The following is a 25299-nucleotide window of genomic DNA, read 5'->3' as shown; positions in this document are numbered from 1 at the left end:
AAACATATGAGAACTTCTTAGAGAGATAGTCCTGATTTAAGTGTAAAGGTATGATTAGAAATTTAACCACATTACTATTTCGTCCACCAGTAAAGTGACACTACTGACCTCACCAATTTTTCAGGTATTTTATATTTTTTTTTTTTTTTTTTTTTTAAATTTATTGAAGTGGATCAAATTTGATAGAAGTTTTTCACGTATTTCAAAATACTGGTACATCGGTCAAACAAAAACCAAAATTATTTTTAACAGTCGTCAAAAATTGAAGCTGGAGTTCATTGTTTTCAATAACATATTGTTTTTAAATTGATTAACTGATTTCTCCTCCTTTTGAACAAGTACTTCGAATACACAAGATTGCATTATACCGTACGACAAAAGGTTATATTAAATATACCATTCAGCTTGATCAACCTGTTTTACTGATGCGCGAAATTTCTCCTTACATTTTGCCAGTTCGTAAATATTGAAGAAAAATAATCCCGCGATGTGGTGTACATATAAAGGCGATTTCCACTTGCGGTTTATATTAATGACGTTTACGACTTCAAAATAAATTGCGCCTAAAGAGTTTCTTTATGGCTATATAGTTAGCGAAAGAGTATGCGAGAGATTCGGATTCAATTCTCGGGTGGAAGCACATATGGTTCGGATCCCACTTTAAGCTATAGGTCCACGTCTCATATAGTCTCGCTGCTGAATGGAACGCTAAATATGTCAATAAACCAACGAAACTCTGCGTAAACGCTTCAATTCTTTGAAGATAAGAAAACTACAATTTTTTTACTAGTTGAATATACCCATGCTTCGCACGGGGGCTGTATTTGGAAGTCAACGCCTGTGGAAGTATCACATTGATCTCAGCGACCACGAAAACTATGGATTTGATACTAATATCGGTCATTTTGGGCTAATTTTTTTTTTTACATGTCTCGGTATCCCCCCCCTCCCGCTGATTCCCGGCCCGCATGCAATTGTAACTAAATTTGCAAGTTATCGCTAATGGAAGTGTCACCATTGATTTCAGCGACCGCAAACACTATGGATTTGACCGCAAAAAGTATTAATTCGACACTAATATCGGTCATTTTCCACTACTTTTACGTGTCCCGGTAAACGTCCCCCCCCCCCTGGTTCGAATTTTGACAAAAACGTTTAACTTTGGTCTGGAGCCTGGACCAAGGTATTCGTGACTAAAATTTGGTAGCTCTCAGTCAATTTGTCTGGTTCCCAAGCCGGTTCCTTTAAACGCCCCCTCCCCCCCCCTGGTTCGAAATTTGAAAAAAGGGCTTCGTCTTGATCTGGGGCCCGGGTCAAGGTACCCTTACCAAAATTTGGTAACTCTCGGTCCACTCGTCTGGTCCCCAGGCCGCACACAGACAGACGAACACATAAACAAACTCTATTTTATTTATATTAGATAAGTGGAATTTGATCGTCACCTTTCAGCTTAAATACCTACGATAGAGAAAAAGAGGAAGAACTAATCATGATGGAAAACAGAACCACACTTATTTTTACCTGAACACACTGTTTGCTTTTCTATAAAATAACACTGCGCAAATTACTGTACACTGTCGTATCTACAAATTTTTCTTTTTGAAGAATGTAACCTAAAATCCTGCTGAGTGCCATTTCGAACATTTTTACTTTTTGTGTCAAAACCCATTTTACTATCAACTCATCCAATACACGGCTATTTATTATATGCTTTTGCTGGGTTTGCAGATTTCCATAAGTACGACTGCTGCGATGATTTTAGCTTATTAACTCATTTAAATCTGTACTCGAAACTTTTCTTCCTAATTAACTAACTATTGCCTATGGAACCCGGTGGTTCAATGCCGCGTTCACAAAAACTCTCCACTGACTTCTGTTCTTAGCCAACCGGAGGAAAAGCAATGGGGAACTAATACTTGAAGAACAGAGAGGGAAGTGCACTATGACGAAAAGGGCACTCCGATAGGTTATACAGAACTTAAACAGAGCATTACTATCAGAGCCACTATTTGCGTGAAAATCTAAATTAGGAACATCTGAGACCCCAGACTTCAACATTCAGACTATATATAAACATTTCGGAATGTTTTATTTACGAACTCGCGTTCAACATTTGCAGTGCGAAACAAAAATCACGTAAAACTGTCCAAGAATAAAAACAGCTACATTAAAACCTTTATTTGTCGTAACAGGAAATCTGATAATTACGGAACTAGTTAATGATGGCTTTGTAATATTTCAGATACCTGGTAGTAACACAACTGAAGCGTACTCAGATTTGTAGTAGGTTTCATTTAGGTACAAAAGATAGTTATCCGGTTGTAACTTCCTGTATCCATGTGTGTGAGACTTTTATAAAGACCTATACAATAACCTATATAAAGACCTATACATGCCAATGAAACTGTTTTCTGCCTGCTTCATGTACTTTATAGTATTAACCAATTATGTTGATAGTATTGTGGAATAATTATCTTCCTTTCGCTTATCTTGTGTCAGCGAAAATGCATGATACCACACAACACAAAGAAAGTTCCACTGGCTGATCATAGCTATTTGCTGTGTAGTAGAGACGCTGCCTTAATTGAGAAAATATGCAATATATTTATATCCGAAGATTGGCTAGTTGATCGGAATTAACCTTTCTTTCAGCACAGAGGTCTCCTGAGACGGGGCTAGTTATTTAAAACAGAATCCGAGTCACTGCTCGGGTTTGTTTCCGAGCCAAGTATCTCCGAATGTGATTCGAACCCAGGACCAAGTGCGTGAGCCACTCGAATTTATGTCCCAAGAAGTTCACGATGCAGACAGATCTTGATACACATATCAGCACATTTGAAGTCACTAAAATACTAAAGAGAGGTTTGCAGATATTTAGGTTGTAGCTGATTCTTTGATAACTAACGAGCACCTGGAATATTCCCGTTATCAAAGTTGTCCTCACACAGAATTTAGGAGCTGTAGAAGCAAAATACCATTTTCAGTAAATCAGAAATATGGAAGAATTTTCGTTTTATTTATTTATTTTTTTTTAAAGTTTTTGAATTTTAAATGTAATACTCAGCTACACTGAGGGACAACGAGTACTATGCAGACAACGAAAGAAAAAAAACTGTTAATAACACCGTTTCTTATATAAAAATATAAGTTATATTTAAGAACATGAGCCCTATGAACGTAAATTTATCATATAACCTGTTCTCGACTCGTGATAGCCAATTATTTTTGACACATACTTTTTTAGGGGGAGAAAGGGTGATAACGTATGAAATATGTTCAAACACTTAAGCTATGTTCAAAAATTCCGATTTTACCCCTTCTCGCTGGTTCAATAGCTAGAATGTGAGCATTTGGTGCATGAGGGCATGGATTAGATTCTTGGTGGGAAGCATTAAATGCTTCACAGTGGTTCACATCCCACTTTATACTGTAGGTCTGTCCTATAGGGCCTCGCTGCTCACAAAGAACGTCAATATAAACCAAATCAAAATCAAGAAACGATTTTACAACTTAATATTACACACTTAAAATGTGGAATCATTGTATTTTATATTTAATGGAACACAATAAGTTTCCAGTATTTGTTCATCTTCTAAATAATCTTTTGGCATTTAACACGATTTTGGGTTACATGCTTAATTTCAAACTTCATTCGGTTTAATTGATTCTAGCTATTAGCACTTCAGCCAATTATGTTCACCTTTTGAGAAATATTTTGTATGGAACGGAATTTTCATTTTTGTAGAAAAAACACCTTATTTATGAGAATCATACATATTAAAGTCTCAGTGTAATACACTTCATACAAAAACAAAATAACGAATTCTATAAAAATAAGTGACTAAAAATTTAATAAAAATAAAATATATACAGACTCTAATACAATTTTAAAAATCAACTTTCACCATAATCTGTTAACAAAGGCAATACTCTATTATTTGTTCAAATACAAGAAAAATCAAAATAAAGCACTACATATCAAATAAGAAATATACTGCTATTATCTGGAATGTTATGCCAACATTTTTTTTTTTTTTTTTTTTTTTTAAGTCACCTTGTTCTCATTTATCTACAGTCTAAAACAGCTACTTTCTACAAATTTATTACTAACATATCCAGTACATTCAAAAAACAGCCATAAGACAAACCTACAACATTCACAAGAGTACATTTTATCCTGACACTGGCAATACATATTACGCATAGGTTGTCATTACCATCTACATTGCAATACAACACTGCTTCACAGTGAAGCGTCCTATCAATACCTATTTGGCCAAATAAAATTACTGAAACTGTCGCTTCATAAAGTACACGAGACAAATTTTGGCTACAATTTCACATATGTTCTGTGCAACACAATGTTCAGTTAATTGAAAGTACAAGAAATATTTAATAAAGAAAAAACTGTATATTTTTTACCATATATTGGAACCGACTTAATTAATGACATTAGGAATTTAATCAAAATTTTCTTCACTAGAATATAAAAGCTAGACTTTTTTTTCTGATACGAAGTTATTACTCTCTCCTCGAAATTAACGTATTTTTCTAAATATAAACGATCCGTGTATCACACAAACAAGAACAAAGAAAAAAAAAGTTTGCTAATATTTTGCAAAATTCCATTGCCTTCATTCGGAGAGTAAAAGAACTTAAAGCTAAAACAGGCTAATGAATAAAACACCAGGCGTCACTGAGAAGTTAGCCAGTGACCAGTGTTCGTACAATTACTTTTTAACATTTTTTAAATCTCATTTACAGAACAGATAAAATAGGATCTTATATATATAATAAATTTTTAAATATATATATAATATTTATTTAAAAATTTATTATTATGATGAATGATACTTGCAAAGTTGATTTCACAATTCCTTTTATTTGAAACAATCATAAAATTTCGACTGTAGCACTAAAATAGCAAATATCTAATGAGAATAAATCAATCCATTTCCTTTATATATATATATATATATATAAAACGCATAGAAGCAAATAATAATGGAAATGTTAGGCAATCACACAAAAAATCAATAATTAGTAAAAAAAAAATAAAAAAAGAAGATAATTGATCAAATCTTACGATGATTACAAGGTGATTTCCCACTTCTGTTTATCACATTGTCCCAATGAGATCCTAATTTCTGTATTGGCTTACAATAAAAAACGCATCATATGGGTTTGGATTACATATATTCATTTAAAAAAAAAAATGGAAACAATTTAAAAATTAGTCAAAATAATATAAGAACATAATGACAATGGATTTTGAACTAACGCATTTGAAACATACAGCTCTCCAAGACAAAATATTTTATTTCTTATTGTTCGCTATCTCTTTATATTAACAAACGTTCTAGTTTTCGAAAAACACATATTACTTATAATAACTGTATTGATCTCACAAACTGGCATAAACAAGTAAAATTTCTAAGCTACTTCACAGAACACATTGAGGTATTCTTGTTCAATCACACTGTTTTATACATCTATCCAGTGCAGTGGGAGAAATTATCACATGTAATTACTTATCCAGTATATGGAACACACTATAATGATTCAAGTTACTCATCTACTAACGTTCCTTGGACAATTTGGAAAGAGAAACTGTCCGAGGAACATTACTAGATGAGTAACTTGAATAACACCTGTAGGTGATTAGGTAAAAATATCAGATATTGGTTTCTTTTATATATTTATCCGCACAAAAAAGACTGTTTATTAAATAACATTTCCTTAAATTACGTAAATATTCTCTTCGTTTAACTTTTCTATTAAATATTCAGTCACCATTTAGAAACATGACAATGATAAGGGAAGCAAGGAAAAAATCAAAATTTTCTACACTCAAAAGTAAATTCGAGATTAAAGATTTAAAGATTTTCCAAGACAGAGTACATACTTTTCTTTCGAAAAGAACCAGTACAATTATTGTTATAGAATTTATATTATGCAACGGACTGATTGCTTGCATCAGAAAAAAACCTACCCACGTAAAAGTCAAGATATTGTCTTAAAGTGTATTCAAGAAATCCTTTTACATATATATAATGAAACACACTTCTTCGGTATCCATCAAATAAGATCCCGTAGCACTTTTATCATACGTTTTCTCTAGGTCAATGAAGATCATATGAAGGTCCTGGTATTCTCTGTACTTTTCTAATAGCATCCTAAGTGCAAATATTGCATCTGCTGTCGACCGTGCAAGACAAACTAGATACTTGGAGAGAAGCATTGGAGAGCAAAGGGCTTAGAATTAGTAAAACCAAGACAGAATATTTACATTGTCTTTTCAGGAAAAATGTACTCGAGAATACAAGAACACGACTGGACGAAGAAGAGATGGTGATGACGAGGAAATTTAAGTACTTGGGATTAATACTGAAGAAGAAAGCAGGAACAGATGATGTCAATAGCAAAATTAGCAGCGGTTGGACAAAATGGAGAGAAGCGGCAGGAGTGTTGTGTGACCGTAGGGTACCAATACGCTTTAAAGGTAAAGTTTACAAAACAGTAGTGAGACCTGCCAAATTATACGGAGTAGGATGTTGAATAATGACGGAGAGAAAGAAAAACAGAAGTTGGATGTTATGGAGGTAAAGATGCTGCGGTGGATGTGGAATGACGCGGAAAGGCAAAATTAAGAATAAGTTGATCCGGGGAACGGTAAAGGTAAGGTCAGTAGATTGCAAAAAAGTAGACTGAAATGGTTTGGGTATGTAAAAAGACCTTCGGAATACATAGCTTACCGAGTGAATGCTATACAAGCGAATAGGAAACTAGCACGAAGCTGAGCAAAGAAGAAGTGGGGAGATTGTTTAACGAACGATATAGTATAGTGTAGTGTCACAGTGGATATTATACAAGATTGAAACAGGTGGACAGCGATCCGAAAAGCCGTCCTTCATTAACTGGAAAAAAGGCTTAAAAGAAGTAAAAGACGATTAGATATGTTTAATGAAACAATCTATTATACATAACAAAAGCCCAATGAAGTATAAAGTTTAGGTATCTTCATTCCAAGCACTTCGATTTGTTACCTGCACAAATTTCACTGACATTTGGTTTCTGCAATGGATTTCAGGTGAATCCACACGCAGTATTATTCATGACATTATGAGAAATTAATAACTGATCAATCAAATTTTATCACACAGTTTAACTTCTACGTAGGAATGGAGGAATTTATAAACTTACATGTATAGTCACAAGAAGAGATTACCCTCCTTTAAGTCTCATCAGCAGGGTGTCTACTAAAATTCCAAAATGAAATTTTCTGACTTTTTCGTGACCTTTTCTTTACGAAATTATAAAATTTCGTAACATTCTCAAGAGCGAATTTGGATGCGAATTAGGCCGAATTTTCATGCATGCGATAGAAGCGTGCCTTGCTTGCGATTTCGTAGCGTCTACAATCGACCATAGACATTTTTTGGTGGTAAATTTTGATGTGTTATAGAAAAAAAAAAATCCAATCTGTACTTATATTTGTACAAATAAAAAAAAAAATCGTGACCCAAAAGCTAAATTTCGTGACTTTTTCTTGACTTTCATAATCATTTTCTGATTTCGTGACTTTCGTGGCCGATAGACACCCTGGTCAGGTACCCCCCAATCACAATATTTCACCCAATTTCAACGAGTTAATTTAAATACTTACAATTTGTGCTTTTTAAGTCTACTCAGAAATGTCGTGATCCACATGAAATATTTCGGAAAGAATCAAGTTATAAGTCTCAATACGTAGAAATATGGGGGACTGCAGTGGCTCAGGATAGTGTTCTCTGCTGCATGGGACAGGATCCTAGATTGCGCCAAGTGGGCTTTGTGATGGACAAAGTGGCGTGAGTTTTCTCAGAGTTCTCCAGTTTCCTTTCATTTTCTTCATTGCACCATTTTATACATTCTCATCATCACTATTTCCTTTAGCCTACTCGGCATAGTCCGTGAAACGTTAAATTGAAAATTTCATTTTCATGTGCAAATTTTTATGTATTTTAATGCTTTATGCAACAGTAGACATGATACAAAATAATTTCTCTATTTTAAAAGCTAATTATATTCTCTTACCTGAAATGTGCAGAACGTATAATTTTCACGATAAAAGGGAATTTATTATAACAAATTTACTTCTTTCCAACCATCTGTATTTCCTGAAGTACTCCCCTCTAATGATTCTGGTGATAACCTCAAAACAAGTGGACGGAAGCTCAGTCATTATGCTACTACTTGGTTTCCCCAGCGCAAGCATCCTTTCAACAATTGTGCGTGGTAATTATGGACAATCACAACAAGTAACTGCATTGTCAATATTCTGTTATAGCGCGATGTGTATTTGTTATAGCAATTAGCTCGTTCTCAAAGATCAGAAAAGAACACAAGTTGACTATAGGGATCAAAAAGAATCAAGTGAAAGAATGCATTTATTTCGATAATCCGGTTGAAGGTACAGTAATCCTTATTTTTTTTTCTTCCCTTTATTGTATTTCTTCATTCGCTTGAAAATACAGTAAGTCCTTCCTTTATTAATATTTCTTTAAGTCCCAACAACTTCAAAATTAACGACGGAATAACAAAGGCAATAAAACGCATACGTCACTGCACTAAACTTACTCGTCCCTACATCTTAAATTGAATCATGTTATGTTGCGGTTATTATGGAAATATTTATTTGCGAAATACTAACGAAATTATGATAGGTGTTTCGGAAAACTGCCGGCATACAACTCACTCCCAGGAGTACACTACCCCTTGTAAAACTTGAAATGAGAAATGTTTACACCATATTATAGGGATGTTAATGAAATACTTCTCTATAAAATATGAGTAAAATCACCTGAATAGTGTAAGAAAATAGTTTGAAAAGTCTCACCCCTAAGAGATAACTACCTCTTCTGAATTTTTAAATAAGAAATAATTTATATTATAGAGATGCTAATTAAACAATTATATACGTAATATGAACAAAATCAGCTGAGTTGTTTTTTAAGAAAATGGTCCGTCACAAGAGTAAACTATCCCTTTTGAACTTTTCCCAGAGAAACGATTTATACTATATTATAGGGTTGTTAATGAAATATTCATTTACGAAAAATAAACAATATCGTTCAGAGCTGTTTTCAAGAAAATTACAGTCTTATTTTCATCCTTCAGCAAACGACCCTTATTTTCAGGGGTAGGAACCAAAATTCGACCCCACCCCCTGGAGAATCATAAAAACCCTCAGTTTAAAATTTACTCCAAATACTCTGAACGACCTGGCATCTAAGCGAATGTACATCGGGACGAATGGACGAACAAATATCGAAAAATCACTTTTGCGCTATTTAGACACCATAAAACGTGTAAATCAGCTGAAATCTCGAATTCTATTATTATTATTATTATTCACGATCAAGATACTTTCTTTTCTTCTACCATCACTCGAAAGTAAAAAGACATTTGGACCTGTGGAAACTTGAGCCCTGATTTTCCATTAGTTGGCAGATAATTCATCAATTGATCTTTAATCTTTAGGATTTACGTCCTACGTTTATGCCGGCTTGAGTAAAGGAGACAGTGATGATGAGAAATGAAGGAAATGGGAGGAAGTGGAAGGAAACGGGAGAACCCCGAGAAAACCCACGTACAGTGTTTACCCACCACAAAGTTCACTTGGCGCGAGCTGGGATCGAACCAAGGATCCCATGCACCAGAGGTAAACGCTCTATCACTGACTAAGACATCGCGGCTCCAATTTATCAATTGAGGTATCAGGAATACGAGCAGCTTTTTTGTATATTTCGGCAACCTAGAAGAACAACAGGTTCGTGTCCCCATTAGTCCAGTGACTATAGATTTCTTAGTTATTCCGTCATTGTTCTATGCCTACTAGAATTCTAGCACTGACCCTGAATAAAATAATTCAAATAACTTCAAAATTATTAGTTAAAATCTTTCGGACAATACATTAATCTATAATGTAAACAAAAGAACACGGAAATCTACGAAGTACAGTTAAAAATTACATTAAAAATCTTCAATATGAGAAAAGAACTTATAGTGATATACGTTACAAACAGCAATACTGTAGTTGGTAATTTTCTATGTGAAATGCGTAAGCATTTATTGCGAACAAGATGATAACTCATGGAACTGATTCAATTTTCATGTTCTCTTCGATATACAAGCAAGCAAATTTTAATTTTTTAATAATAATAATAAAAACTATTAGGTTATATAAACTATTAGTTATACCTTTTACATCCCTGAACACTTCCAAACATTATACTTGAATAAATTTCACATCTACATAAGATACACAAGTTAATAAATTGATTTGACTTAAATTTCTCTGTAAAAAGGTGCTTTTAGATATAAGAAACATTCGTTTCACAAATTATCTTTTTTAAACTTGCTATCAATTATGTTTAACTTAAGGCCTATACTCATTTGTACAGTAACCCCCGACTTATGCAATACGTGGTTTACATCAATTCGCAGTTACGTAACAAATCTCGAAAATTACAATATAGCTGTATGTCAAATATTACGTTAATATAATTATGTATTTTTCGTACGTTAATACAGTTATATATATTTTTCAAACTTTTATAGAATATATCCGAGTAAATATTGTTGTATGATGTTTCACTTATAAAATAATACTATGTAAATAATAATAAATATTGCAATTTCTTAAGTAGTTACTCATAAGCAATTTACATTTTCGACTTATGTAAATTGTGAAGATTCTGTATTTCTTCAGACGAATAATAGGTTAGTTAACAGATAACAGACTTGCAGAGAACAAATATCAAGGACATTCTTAAAAGAAACGTGAGCCTTTTTAAAATTGAACTATACAACTTGGAAAAAAATTGCGTATAGCTCTTTAAACATGTGTACTATGTAATGGCACATTTCAACTAAAAAATCGAACTTCCAATAAATGTAATCCAAACCTCATTGAATGACTTAAAATTAAATACTAATAATATCACATTTAATTTTCCGATATTACTGACATGTTTTTTTCATTATTTTTTTTAATCCAATCTAATACTACACAACCAGGTAATTAACGTATCATCTAACACAATACAATTTCCTATTACAGTAAGCCTATTCGTAAGCTGACACTAAATGAGATCTAAACATGGGAAACAGTCACCGAAAAATTCACAGAAACAAAATGTATCACTTGATGAGAAATAGTAGTCTTTTAGTATCGTCTATGAGATTTTATCTGCACCATAAACAATATAATAACCCTCACATAATACTTACAACTAAACGGATAGTCTTCTGCTGATGCATAGGTACATCAGTTACTTCCTCTTTTCGTAATATTAACACCAGAAACTGTCCTTACGTTGAATGTTTCAGGGTTGTGTAGACAAGTCACTTCCAAGAAACCGTTTCATTACAAATTAACAGTCCCTTTTCATTTATATTTTTTACCTACAATATATATATTCCGTAATTCCGAAATATCTCTTTGTTTGATCTAGACAAAATAAAAACTCTACAATCTAATCAAATAACATGCTTTGACAGCTTTTGTCTTTAAATGTACACTCTTCTACAAACATTACAAAAACTTCTTTTTAAGACACTCATATACACAGTTCTAAATATATATATTTCCACCATTTTTAACAGGCATAAAAATATAACACTTACTTTTCTCATATTTATATACACATATATATAATACTATAGCACAAAATTACTTGTGTATATTATAACATACCATACTTCACAATAGCTCACTAACGCTAGATTTACTATACCTTCATACACCATATTTTAGAACTCTCCATATATAAATAAAGCAAAATCTTAAAAAAAAAACAATAATATAGAAAACAATTTCTAAAAAAAATGTAAAAACTTAATACTGATTGAAAATTGTAATAACAGACGGCAAGAATTTTAACCAAAAACAATAAATATATTCAACTAACTTCAATTTGAATTGCTCCCGCATTTGCTACAGTCAAGATAAATTTCGAACTGTAAGCACAGAATGATACAGATAAATGAACGGAGATATAACATCTTTTACAATTCTATAATAGTAACAAATTATATTCCATAGTTTTGTCTGTGATGCTGACATACGCACTGAATGGACAAGAAATTAGACAAGCATATCTAGCACCATCATCGTAGTAACGATGCGCCAAGGTCCTGATTATTTATTATTCTTAAAGAATATGCAGAAGGAAGGTTCCTCGTAATTCCCGCAAGGATATCACTCGAACCGTTAGCTTTAACACACTTCGTACATGTTCGATACGATTAAGATTAGAGGTCGAGGGAGTCTTGAAAGCAATACTATCACGATCCTAGTATAATTCTAATATGACACCAGCTGTGTGGCGTGGAGCATTGATCTCCTGGAGAGAAAAAAAAAATCATTTCCCCCTCAAAATGTCAGCTGCATGAAGGAGTATACGTGATCACAAACACGTTGCAAATACATTGCACCCTCGAGCTAAAAAATTTAATCCGTTCGGTAACGATGTTCATGAACCACACCGAAATTAGTTTTCTCATTGAAATTAATGTAAATACAATTTGTCCCTTCTAGCCACAAAAACATGATGATGTATGTTTTTTTTTTTTTATAAAAAAATTACTGTGTTGAAGAATATAGAATGAAAATAACATTATCCCTTTAAAGACAAACAAATAATACTAAATTAAACAAAAAAGTATGACAGCTAAAACAAAGACAAAAAGTGCAAGAAAAGTTTTTGATCATATCATTCTGACAGATGATGTTTATGGCAAACGCTCGAAAGTAGCACTGGGCGCGTGGAACTATGGATACATCCATGGGGGTGCGTTTATACTCCGAAGTATTATTCGCAAATCTAGCGATGAGTTTTTCACAAGCTTAGTTTGTAAACAGATTTGTTTGCGAACCGAGGAAATCATAGCACGAGGGTTCAATGTAATCTCTGGGAATTCATGTGGCAATCAACAGTAATTAGGGAATCTAATCCTTTCCAAGAAAACACTTTTCCCACCATTTCACTTCCGCCGTCGCCCTGCACATACAACACGTGACACTGGGGGGTGAGGGGAGTCATGGCCTCTTGTTATCTATTTGCCACACTCTGCTGCTTCCACATCAGAAAGAAACAAAGTGAAATTAGATTCATCAGACCATATGACTCTCTTAAACCGCTCAAGGGTGCAGTCTCGGTGGTCACTGGTAAACTGTAGGGTACGTATCGTGCTTCCTACTGTTGAAACATGGATACTCTCGTAGAACGTCGGATGAAACAACCCGACTGTGCTAGGTTACGACGGATTATGTCTTCTGAGACCGTGTTGGGTTACCAGCTTTTCAACTCAGCTGTTAGTCGTACTCTTATATGTCTCCAGTTTTGTTTATTTGCACAGTTCCATTGAGTCTTCTCCGGACCTCTCATCCACCTTCGTTTTAGCGCCTCAAGAAAGCGCCTTGCTGCTGGAAATTTTCGTTTCTTTATACGTTCGCAGTGTACACGACAAACCGTTGCCCTTGAAAATCATGTCGCTGGCGCACTTTAGGAAATCCTAAAACCAAGCATCCAAGGACCAAACATCAAATCTCTCTGAAACGAGGTTTCATGGGTTAAGTCGTGGATACTAAATACTGTCTGAAAACATAGATCTGTGTGTCGCTACGAAGTTTACTTTTTACTAATTAGATGTCTTCATTTTTTGCCCATTCAGTACCGTTAACGCAATGTTATGCTTGGGTTTCATGCTGCATAGACCAACTAAAAAGCAAATTTCATTAATCATTATTTGTATATATGCATGATTTAATCCACTAGAGTACACTTTATGCTGTTTATTATTTATATTGCAGCCCCAGTAACCCACAGTAACTCCATGACTTGCGTCAATTCAGTTGCGAAATAAATCTCGAAAATTATTTCTACAACGCCTAGCGAGTATGAACATGTTAGTGACCTTTGTATCTTTGACATTCTTAGCGTAATATATATTTTTTTCAGTATGAAAGAATACACATAAATGAACCTTTATACATAACCTGTATGTTTTCTACACATTTATAAGTTCATATCTAAGTCAATACTGCTGCATGATATTTCACTTATAAAATAATACTGTGTAAATATACATATGTAAATCATATGCATATAATAATAATAATAATAATAATAATAATAATAATAATAATAATAATAAATATTACAGTTACGTCTTAAGTTCACTTAAGTAGCTTACAAATTCACTTACCTTTACGGAAAATTCAGGTAACGTAAAGATTTACTGAACACATTACTTACGTAAGTTGGGGTTACTGTGGGTTTACTACAAATGTGATGTGTATGTAAATACTTTTTAAACAAATCTAAATAGGTTACGTTACCTTTTGAATAAAAATATACCTTATAGAAATGAACTCAAAATGTGCTCACTTTATTCTTCTCTATCCTGTTTAAGATTGATTACTCATCAATTATACATTGTTTCTGCTGTCAACATTGTCAACACATAGATAAGAAATAGGTTTTAATTGGAATTAATTACAAACGTAATAATCTGGCTCTACGAATGTGCAACACGTGCTTTTGCAGGAGGGTCATACATGAAAAGTATATGCCAATAATAAAACTGCAAGATATGAAAAAAATATCATTTAAAGTAAATATTTCTTGTTGGAATCAGACTTCATAACGATGTTCGTTAAATTTACTTATCATTCCCTCTATTTAGATTTACATTCATTAATCATGTTTATATTGGAGTAGTTCAAAGTTGCATGGACAGTGTTAAAGCAAATGCTTTATTGTCGTCAAGTACGTGATTTATGCAAGAACATATATATCGTACAATAATTAACACCTGTACAATATAGTTATTTATCAAAAGTTTTGATATGTAAACTAGTCTTATCTTTATTACAAGAACGTTTCTTATCGTTGAAGGTGGAATGAAGTTCTCTTTTACTACTGAAGGAAAAAGAAAAAAGTTTGTCTTACTGATTGCAACTTCATATTGTGTTGAATCCTATAATAAGGACTACCATCTTTCTATTGCAAGTGTTTGCTTTACGTTATCACTAACATAATATAAATAATAATAATAATAAGCAGAAGAAACACAACGAAATTGAATTAGAAGTGACCCGCTCTGCATTCTCATAAGAACTGGTTATAAGCTCCCCCCTCCCCCTTTCACATGATTAATGGTGCAGTGATAGTTAATTAATCAGTTTGTTCATGACAATAGGTTAAAATATATTAAGTTCGTAGCAAGTTATGGTCTCGTATGCCTCTCTCTCTACAAACGATGAAGACTTTTTCAATGATTTTCACTTTATCGCCATTGTATTTAGTAGTTTTTGAATGTTTTGAAAGATTTAATACTAAAACATTGTTATATTTGGCTTCATGAATATGTTCCTTTACACAATGTATGTGTGTCTGGCACTTAACGGACACATGTGGAGTACAGCGGATTAGTGATTTTTTTTTTTTTTTTTTTAACATCTTGTTTATCTTTTCAGAGCACTTAATGAAAATATTCTAAATTATTTTATCACTGCCATTAGTACTATCTGCCAAAGGAACTCTTCCAAACCTAATGTAACTAATTCCACATGCGTAACTAATTCTCACACATTCTATTCCCACTAAAGTCCTTTCTTCTTATAACGGATTACTTACTAATGTTCTTTTAATTTTTGTTCTAATATTTCGAGTATTACACTCGAAAACGCTTCCTCAGGGAAACACAATGGCTTAAAGCCATTTTCCCACAATATAATTTTCATATATTCTTGTATCAATTGTGGTATTTTAAAACTATTACGAAAATGTTATCAATACTAATGGTCACTTGCCGTTCGATACTGAAAGTTACTCCTATTATTTTACAATATACAACACTATATAAATATATAATTTCTTAACGTATTTTTATGTATATTCAAGTTTTTATTCCTTCCAAAAAATAGTTCTCAATCTGTTTCATACGTTCCGTAACTAATTATTCTTTCTTCTTATCTAAGTGTTGATAATGCTGGCAGCATAGCCAATGAAAATTCGACAATTAATGATATTTTGAATGAATCTGTAAACTGGATAAAGAAGAGGAGAGTGAGTGCTTTCGGAGTTTATAATGTAGCACTTCAAGTAGTTAACATTAACAGAATATACCTTATTACTATTATTATTATTTTTTAATAAAATACAATTATGTTATATCTCTCGAATCTTACTACGTTTCTCTTTCACTCTTTAATGTTTTAATAATTTTATAATCAAATAATAAATTTCCTCATACTTAACTACAAAAAGAATAAAATAAAATAAAATAAAACTAACAAGGTAATAACCATACTCGACGGAATGTTACAAAATTAAAAATTACCAATACTTATTATGCAGATACATCAACTGTAAAAGGAACAAAAGATTGCAATTGAATTTACAGATCGTAAGTGCTTCATTAGGTATATATAATCACTTGACTGCGGAGGTTCAAAATAAAGACGTTTTTTTTTTTTTTTTTTTTTTTTTTTTAATTCCATTTTTCCATCTATATACAAAATTTTAAGAAGAAAAGAGACGTATTTTGTAAGCCAAAGTCGAGAAAATAATACGGCCAGGTTTGACATATGAGCAAACAAGTAATTTAAACTGGTTGCAGGAAATGAGCTATCATAGAGACTTCCTTAATGGAAGAAAAATAACTGGAAGCAAATATTTTTTTTAATCAATTTCTTGTTTCAATATTGTAATATCTGTCTCTAATCCGACAATCCATGTGGGGGGAAAAAAAAGTGGCATTCACTTAATCACAAATGTAACATATGGTAATTTGCTTGTTGGCTTGTACAACTTCATTTATGCTTTCTACAAGCCTATTTTAGTTATCTAAAGCTTAAATTTGCAAAAGCTAAAATTTCGCAGTCTAGTAATTACATATGACATTTTATTTCTTTACTTCATTTTATTCTCACGATCCTTCCAAAGTAACAAGATAAAATATAAAGACACAGAGAGGAAGTTAATATCACTAAAATCCATACTTTTACAAAACTGTTTCGATTTATGACCTCTATAAAATACTACGAGTATTGTACAATTATTAATAAAAAGTTTTTAATGAAGAGCTACTGATCAACTTTAAAGCACATTTACTTACAAAAACTATTGTTCTCCTCTTTTAAAAATATATTATGTCTGATTTATTTTACAAAGACAACATCATATCTCGAAAAAGATATTACTTAAAAAAAAAAAAAAAATCTAATTTTAAATTATAATTTTTAAACAATTCTTCATACCTTTTAATTCAAGTAGCAAAATCCAAACCATGGAAGCAATCTATGGTCACATATACACCTATTTTTCCCCTCTATTTCAGTCTATACATTACATAACAACTATGAACTAGTTTTTCTTAGTTGCTTAGCCGAATAATGATTTGAGTTTATAGGCTTCAACTAGCATCCAAAATTAAGCTAAGGAGCTTCTAAAGACGGGCTCTACAATTTTCTATAGGATTTGCTTCGGGTCTAGAACTTCCTACAGAATCAATTTATTTCAACACTTAATTCTCTTTTTCTAACTACGTAAGCTAACACGACGTGGTAACGTCCAAAATCACAATCTCAAAAGCAACGACACGGTCTGACAAAATGTAGAAGTAATTTCAACCTTACAACCATTGTTCAAAACATTTGTACCTTATTACGTTGAAGTGAACAATTTACACAAACTAATAACTGAATTTCTTGAATCTGCTCAGTACGGACCCTTCTATCTCGCTTCACCAAAATCACTCATAAAAACAAGAAATCGAAAATTTTGTTTTTAAGCGTATAGTCGCCGGCAAAAGAATATTTCCATCCCTATACAATCTTTACATAACACTAGTCGAATGAATTAACCAATTCAAATGGTCTTCTTTAATGTAGAAAAAAAGATAAAAGGCTACTAAAAACCAAATCCAAAGTATTTGTTTCACTTGACAACTACAACACGGAATATACTTTAGCTGGACTGTATACACTATCCACACGCATTTCAATTTTAATATCCATTTATTTTGTTTATTTTCTCACATTTACACAAAAGGTTTCCAGTCTTCATATTTGGCAAACACTGACAAACTATTAATACAAATATTGCTTAACTGAAATTGTCATATCTATGCCCTATACACCTTTCCTATATTCTACATATTTAATTGGACTTCAATATTTTTAATTAAGTTAATGTCCGGCACAAAATCCCAACAGATCGTTTTAGATCGTTTTTAAATTTATTTGAAGTTTGTTGCAAATTTACATGATACAAAAGAGTTTCCCAACAGACTTGTCTCATACCTTTACGAAGTAATAGTATACTGTACTATTCAATTTCCTTTCATTACTATTATTTGTTGAAAGTTCAACGCCAAAGCTATTCAATAATTAATTAATTAACAGCATATATATACAAGGGCTGGATAAAAAGTAATTACAACGTTGTTATAATTCGTGCCTGGCTCTGCACAGAACACGTTATATTCCTTCAATGTAATCGCCTCCCATTTCTATCACCTTTTATCATATGTGTGGAAGGCACCGTATACCGTCAGCGTGTCAATCTTTGTTGACGTCCCGCAGAGACCGCTATATGGCACGGACGATGGTTTCTCACGTGTCGTAAAGCTTCCTGCGAAGCGATTCTTTGATTTTGGCAAAAACGTCATCACGAAGTCCCTGAACACATTGTTGTGCACTGCGTCCAAGTTCTATTCAATTTTGCCTTACATTCCCTTATCAGTTACGGAAGTCTTGCAGTGCTGAGACACAGCCTCCTGACGTGTTGCCACTATTTTTTATCCAACCTATGTATATTATTTATCTATTTTCTTTTGAAACTATTTCTAGTTTGGGGGAGGGAGCGGAGCGGCAAAATATGGTTGAATCTAGGCCCAGTAAATAACCCGGAATATTTATACAATTCGAATCACGCTTGTCGCTGGGCGGTTAGCAGTAGATTATGCAGTAACAACAAGATGAGATGAAACGTTATATTAAAAAAAAAAAAAAAAAAAAGTTACGAGCTAAAGCCAGACGGAACACCCTACTATAAAACTACTTAGCACATTATTGATCAATTTAGAAATGAGAAAGAAAGGATTTTAAATCATGTCTCGACGACAATCCCTCACTCAAGAAAATCATACGTTTCGTATAAACTAGCAGGTTACGAACAAACTGCCAGTATTATATTCACACATGAGTCAAATTACTGAACATTTCTTGGATTTGATTATTAAAGAATTAACTTCGCAATTTTAAAAGATTCAAAACGTAGAATAGCACAACACTAATAAAGTAAACAGTATTAAAATTAGAATAAAAAGAGAACACAACAGTTTCACTACTACTATTATACAAAATATTTTCTTGGCACATTTCTGCATATTAGATGTCAAGATCTTACTTTTTTTTTTTTTTTTTTTTTGCATAGATTCATTCCATTTTTTTCTTTTTTCTTTTCAAAAAACTATTTCAAATTATGCAATCGTGTCTTCATGAGGGTAAATGGATATATAACAATTGAGCATTTGTGTTAACTATTTGAGCGCTTGATGAAGCTTCTGTTTTAATTATATAATTCAAATTAATCTCTTACGCTATATCTAACTTGTCTTGGTCAATCACACACTAGTTCAGTAATATACCAAACACAAACATGAATTACCGTTTATCATTTATGTTACGTTTGTTATCTGATCATTCTACAAGATAATTCTTTTGCGAAAATTTCTTACTTTTTTCTTTAATATGAAGTTTATCTATGTTCAAAGCAAATGAGCAATTACCTTACTACTTTCCTTTATTAAAAAGGAAAATAAAAAAAAAAAAAACTTACATACTCTATTTCGCAAGAATTACTAAATAAAGGGTACTTTGTATTAGTACTTTTATTACTATGTGCTTGATACATTACCATTACCTACTACGACGATATCTATTACTATTATTGTAATGACCATAATCCTAGAACATTTTTTCGAAAAGCTAACTTTACGTCTTACGAAATACTATACGAAACTAAAAAAATTGAACAGAATCACAGATTTCGTCTCGTACTCTCTACAATCCGTGCTCTTTACCATTACTATATTACGGAGAGTTCACGTTATATATATATATATATCTGAGTACAAAATATTCTACTGACAATTATCTACAAATATATATTACAACTTCCAAAACAACATTCTCTACTTATCACAACATAGTGAAGCACAGCATACATATACATACATTCATACATACAGGCGTACATATATTATACAATATATTCCGACACGTACACGAAACACATAACACTACTTCACGTAGTATGTTCCTTATCATGTAAAATTTCTAACAAATATTCAAAAAATAAATATCTATGCAATCTGGTAAATTTACTTGGCACATTTATTCCACTGCTTCGTTAAGATAATCTAAACGGCAGCAGAAACAAAACAAATTCCTAACGCTCTATTTTATTATAAATTCCTACTTTTCTACTAACAAAAATAATTTCTGTTTTGGCACCTTCTTTTTACTTCTGAGAATCATATAGATATTTAAAAAAAATCAATGTTTTAATATGGACTTATCTCTTTTTACATCCCCCTTTTACTTGAAACTGTTCTTAGAACTTGTTTGCTCTTTTTATAAGGAACTGCTAAAGCAGTAACCGCTTAAATAAGGATATTATTTTTCCTTCCTTTGAGCACAAGGTTTCGTTTTAAACCTCTATTTGCAGTGTCTATTTTTGTCACACAACTTTTCCACTGTTCTTCGAATTCCCCTGGAGGTAGACAACTAAAATAATGCAGAACTTCCCTGATGAGATGAATTTTATGGACGTTAAACTGCCTCTTGCCCATCTTCCCATTAACATTGCACAGTAATCGCTCCTCGGTCGTGAACAGAATTTTCATCAAGTCGCACGCCAACTGTTCCAAGGTTCTTGCTTTCGCCCAGGTAGCCAGTACGTCCGCACGTGGTAGAAGAAAGGCATAGGGCAGCTTCTGGTACGGCAGGCACTGCTGTTGCTCATCTCCACAGTCCCCTGCACATGGCACATACAACAACGACTTTAGTCTCAAAAGTTCTCTTAACACATTAGTGTCCACAATTTTACTATTCGCCACCATCTATCATAATTGTTGTGCCCTGCCCAGCATCCCAGCTCAAAAAAACACAAAACTGCGCAAACAGATTTGTTCATGTCCTCTTCCAAAACATAATCTAATAATTTTCGAGGTTGGCTTATCTAAAAAAATCCACCACCTCTGAAATTCTCATACACTAAATATTTAACACAGCACAACAAGAGCATTTTGTCAATCTATAAAAGAAACAAAACGTACCATGCGGAACACAAAACATATATTAATTTATCTTTTAATATGCAAAATTATCTTATACTGCTTCGATGACAATTAATATCAAAATAATAATAATAAAAAGCGCACTACAACCTATGTGGCATTACACATACGCAATATCGCTTAACTCAAATAATTTTCATTTGCTTTTAGATTGTTTGCATAATTTACTCACACAGGCAAATGTTTAATATTACTGTTTCAACCAAATCAAAGACATCCGTTGAGCACTTTTATATTTAAAAAACAACAAAACACATGCAGTGTTTTTGCCAAATAAAAGAAAAGGGTTGCACGTAATTTAACTCTTAAAACATCTAAGATTCAGACACGGAATGCAATATTATTTACTTGCTAAATGCAGTTTAAAGACATGTATACTATTACTACTACAGTTGTTGCACAACATAAATTTTCACATATAATATTCTTAATCAGATACCCACATACATATATATATATATATATATATATATATATAGAAGACATATATGAGAGAGACTTAGAATTGTAAAATTGTGAACACTCTAATGAAACAACATTTGTATATAAACAATTTAGACTTTTAGTACTTACAAAGAATATTCACAACAGGGTATCTCCGAAAAGATACCTTTAACTCCAAATTTTACTCTGTGTATTTAGGAATGCAACAAACCGCGGTGAATGTGGAACGTGCGGGCGGACTTGTAACAAAAGTAACAAAAAATTGAACATTTAAGTTTAATTGTATGTACACACTTTTGTAACTCTCCTGCTAGCACAGCACAAAGAAAGAAGAAAGTTAAAAACAATTTTAAAAAAGGCACCCAGTCTTTCCACCGACACCTTCTCGCGATAATTGTACTCCGTTTCGATAAACAAACGCCAAGAAAATCATTGGGCATCAAGTTGAAGACGTTACTACGCAATGTTGAGTGCTGTAACAAGACACCTGTTCCAACATTACTATATGTCGTCAAAAAGGCCTTTGATTTGACGTTTCTTAAGCTTGGAGCCACTGGCCATTATCGGATATTTTTCACATGACTTCCTTGCATAAATGTCCACCATTTCCACTTTGCATTTCATTATGGCTAGCTTCAAAAGGTACAGTTTTCGATTATTCTGTACTTTCACTTCTATTACGATTCTCTACCTACAACTTTTATTATATGTTTTCTATTACATCTCCAAATACACAGAGTAAAATTTAAAAACATCTCGACATTCCCTTCAAAGTGCAAATGTTCCTTGCTAGATGCAAATTCACAGATTACATTTTTATAAGAATATGTCACTTGGGTCAACACAGAATGTGATATTGAAATTAGCACTAGCTAAATGAATTCGGCAAAACAAAACAAAAGGCAAACTAATAAACTCGTAAGACAGGAACTGGAATCTGTTCCTTAATCTTTCTCGACTAGGGGTTTAAGTACCCCGAACATAATTCTGTGAGACGTGATTCATTTATCTTAGACATCTCGATTTATCATCTGTATATTAAGTAACTTCTAGCTTTGTGAAATGATGTATGGTATAGCTTTCATTCGTTTCTTTGTCTCTTTTCCACGCCTAATATTCTCTTAAAAAACTGATTTCGAAATTGGTCCTCCCTGGTTTGATTTGCACTCTCACCAAATGGGCTTTGGGTGGACAAACAGCCATTTACCCACGGTTATCCCGTTCCTTAGCAATTTAAGTGTACGATTGAAGTACACATAAAAAAATGTGAACAACCAAAGTAAGTTCAAATTGGTTTTGCACTTATTTAACAGAAAGATATGTAATGTAACTGAATTTCAAGAACTGTATCAGGTCACTCAGCTCTCAGTTAGTGGGAAAAATATATATTTCAAACATAAACCAACCCATATAGAAAATATGAATAAATTTTTGTTAATATGGTTTTTGATCGAAACTGAAAAGGTGCTATTTATATCGTGATCAGAAATAACACTACTAACAGAAGCACAACTCTCAGCTTTGATTCTTTCAGAAGTGTTATCAACAAGATCATGGACTGTGAAGTAATTTATAATATAAAACTAAATGCTTATTGCACTTTGGTCCATATTGTTGCCCCACCCTGTACATTTTATAATTTATGAACTGCTCTGTAAGAAAAGCTAAATTTGATTTATTTCCATCCTAGTATTTATATTGTTACTTCCTTATTTTGACTCATTTAATTGAGTTACCATTCGTTGTAGTTTCTAGAACTTCCAAGTAAAATGGTATTGTTTCGTAAGTGAACAAATACACATTGGTCATGAATACAACTACTGTTTGCCCAATATTAGCAATTCTCTATTTTGGCTTGAGAAATTTGAATTATATTAATGAGAAGAGCAAACAAGCTACTTAAACTTATTTTTACACACCAAATCCTCTGTAGGTTCGAATTTAATAATACACAAAGTGAAAAAATGAACTACTGGATCGGGACTCGAACTCAGGGTCTTCCACGTACCGTGCCGACGCGTTAACCACTACGCTACCCAGTCCTCTCCCAGAGCAGCCATACAATCTCACTCTACATAGGATTTGGTGTGTAAAAATAAGTTCAAATTGGTTGTTTCCTCCTTTTATCAATACATTGATAATACACAACCGCCAACAATTTCTGAACGTGGACACTGGATTGTCTAAGCACAAGAGCTAGGCTGTGGTATAAGCCACGTCGTATGAGTGGAAGAACACTGTAGAGTGAGTGAGTGTATGGCTGTTCTGGGAGTGGACTTGGCAGCGGCACGGTACAGCGAAGATCCCTGGTTTGCATCCCGATCGAATAGTGCACGTTTTTACTCTTTGTATATTAAGTCTGACTATCTAATATACATACAGTAGTTACAGCAAGTTTAATGAACACTTGTGAATTTCTTAACTCTTAAACTTTATTTTTAGTCCTTTCTTCTCCAGAACTTTTAAATAGAAGACAGTTAAAGCTTATGGCAGAACCACAGAAATATACTTTTAGAAAGCAAAATCTCCATTTATGTGCAGTTCTGTTTGCTATGGCTCTAAGGATATTTGCAGATTGATTATCCCATATCTCAGACTGATGAAGTTTCATCTTTATATTGTTAAGAAAATGTACTATCAAACAGCACTTTAAAAAATTAAATGCACGTGTAAAAACTAAATCGCAATAAAAGTACACAGGACAAAAGTTAGTTGTGGTAGCCTGAATTGGAGTTCCTTGTCCCTTTCAGCACGGACGCTATATGAGACATGAACCATTTAGCTTCATGTCGGATGTAAACCGCACGAAGTCCCAATAATAGAACTCGATTTTCCCGCACCGAAGATGCGTAATGTTAACCATAGTCACGAGTGAGACCCCAGAAAGTCAGTTATGGATTGTGGACTCGATTATAAAGACCTGATGGTCAATCTATTTCCCACACTCAAATCTCTACGCCAGTACTTAACCATTAACGTGTTAGTGTTTCCACGTCTGATTAGTAACCTGCTTGGGTAGACAGGAAATTACAAGCACGGCTACTGTTATTCATCCGTACTCTTACGGAACAATCTTTTGGCTTCACTAGTCTCACGGACTATAATTGACAATACACAGAAACGACAGTAAACAAATCATAGATCGAGCTCCGAAAGCACATAGTAATAGAGTTATCAGAATAAATCAAATAACTTATGCAAGTATTTATTTCTTCCACACTACTTTAAAGTGTCACTAAGACAAGGCCTCCTCAGTGTCCTTACATCTGACCATTATGGTACCCACAGGGGATATTGTATAAATATGAGGGAGGGTCAAATGAAAACCTTAAAATTGCAATCAAATGCCGCAAAATTGGAAGACTGCTGCGATACGTGGCAGTAATATGCCTTGAGTTGAACTTAATGACCGACACGAAGAACGACGAACGCGGCAGC

General features: G+C 33.1%; 1 protein-coding gene across 2 annotated transcripts in view; it reads right to left on the bottom strand.

Annotated features, from left to right (window-relative positions):
* The window catches only part of LOC145686632 (uncharacterized), an 83877-nt gene that overhangs the window by 31726 nt on the left and 26852 nt on the right, over nt 1-25299 (bottom strand). The window contains exon 5 of one of the 2 annotated variants that reach the window (XM_081760112.1): nt 135-21095. The exons of the other annotated variant lie outside the window; for it this stretch is intronic. Coding sequence (XP_081616238.1) covers nt 20722-21095 — 374 coding nt within the window. The 3' untranslated portion in view covers nt 135-20721. Of the gene's footprint in view, nt 1-134; nt 21096-25299 lie in introns of those variants that run through there. 2 annotated transcript variants of the gene reach the window in all.

The sequence above is a fragment of the Thermobia domestica genome, chromosome 1 (genome assembly GCF_964235325.1).
Source record: "Thermobia domestica chromosome 1, izTheDome1.hap1.1, whole genome shotgun sequence".
NCBI lineage: Eukaryota > Metazoa > Arthropoda > Insecta > Zygentoma > Lepismatidae > Thermobia > Thermobia domestica.
Note: the sequence above shows the minus strand (reverse complement) of the source record. Positions and strands in the feature narration are given on the sequence as shown.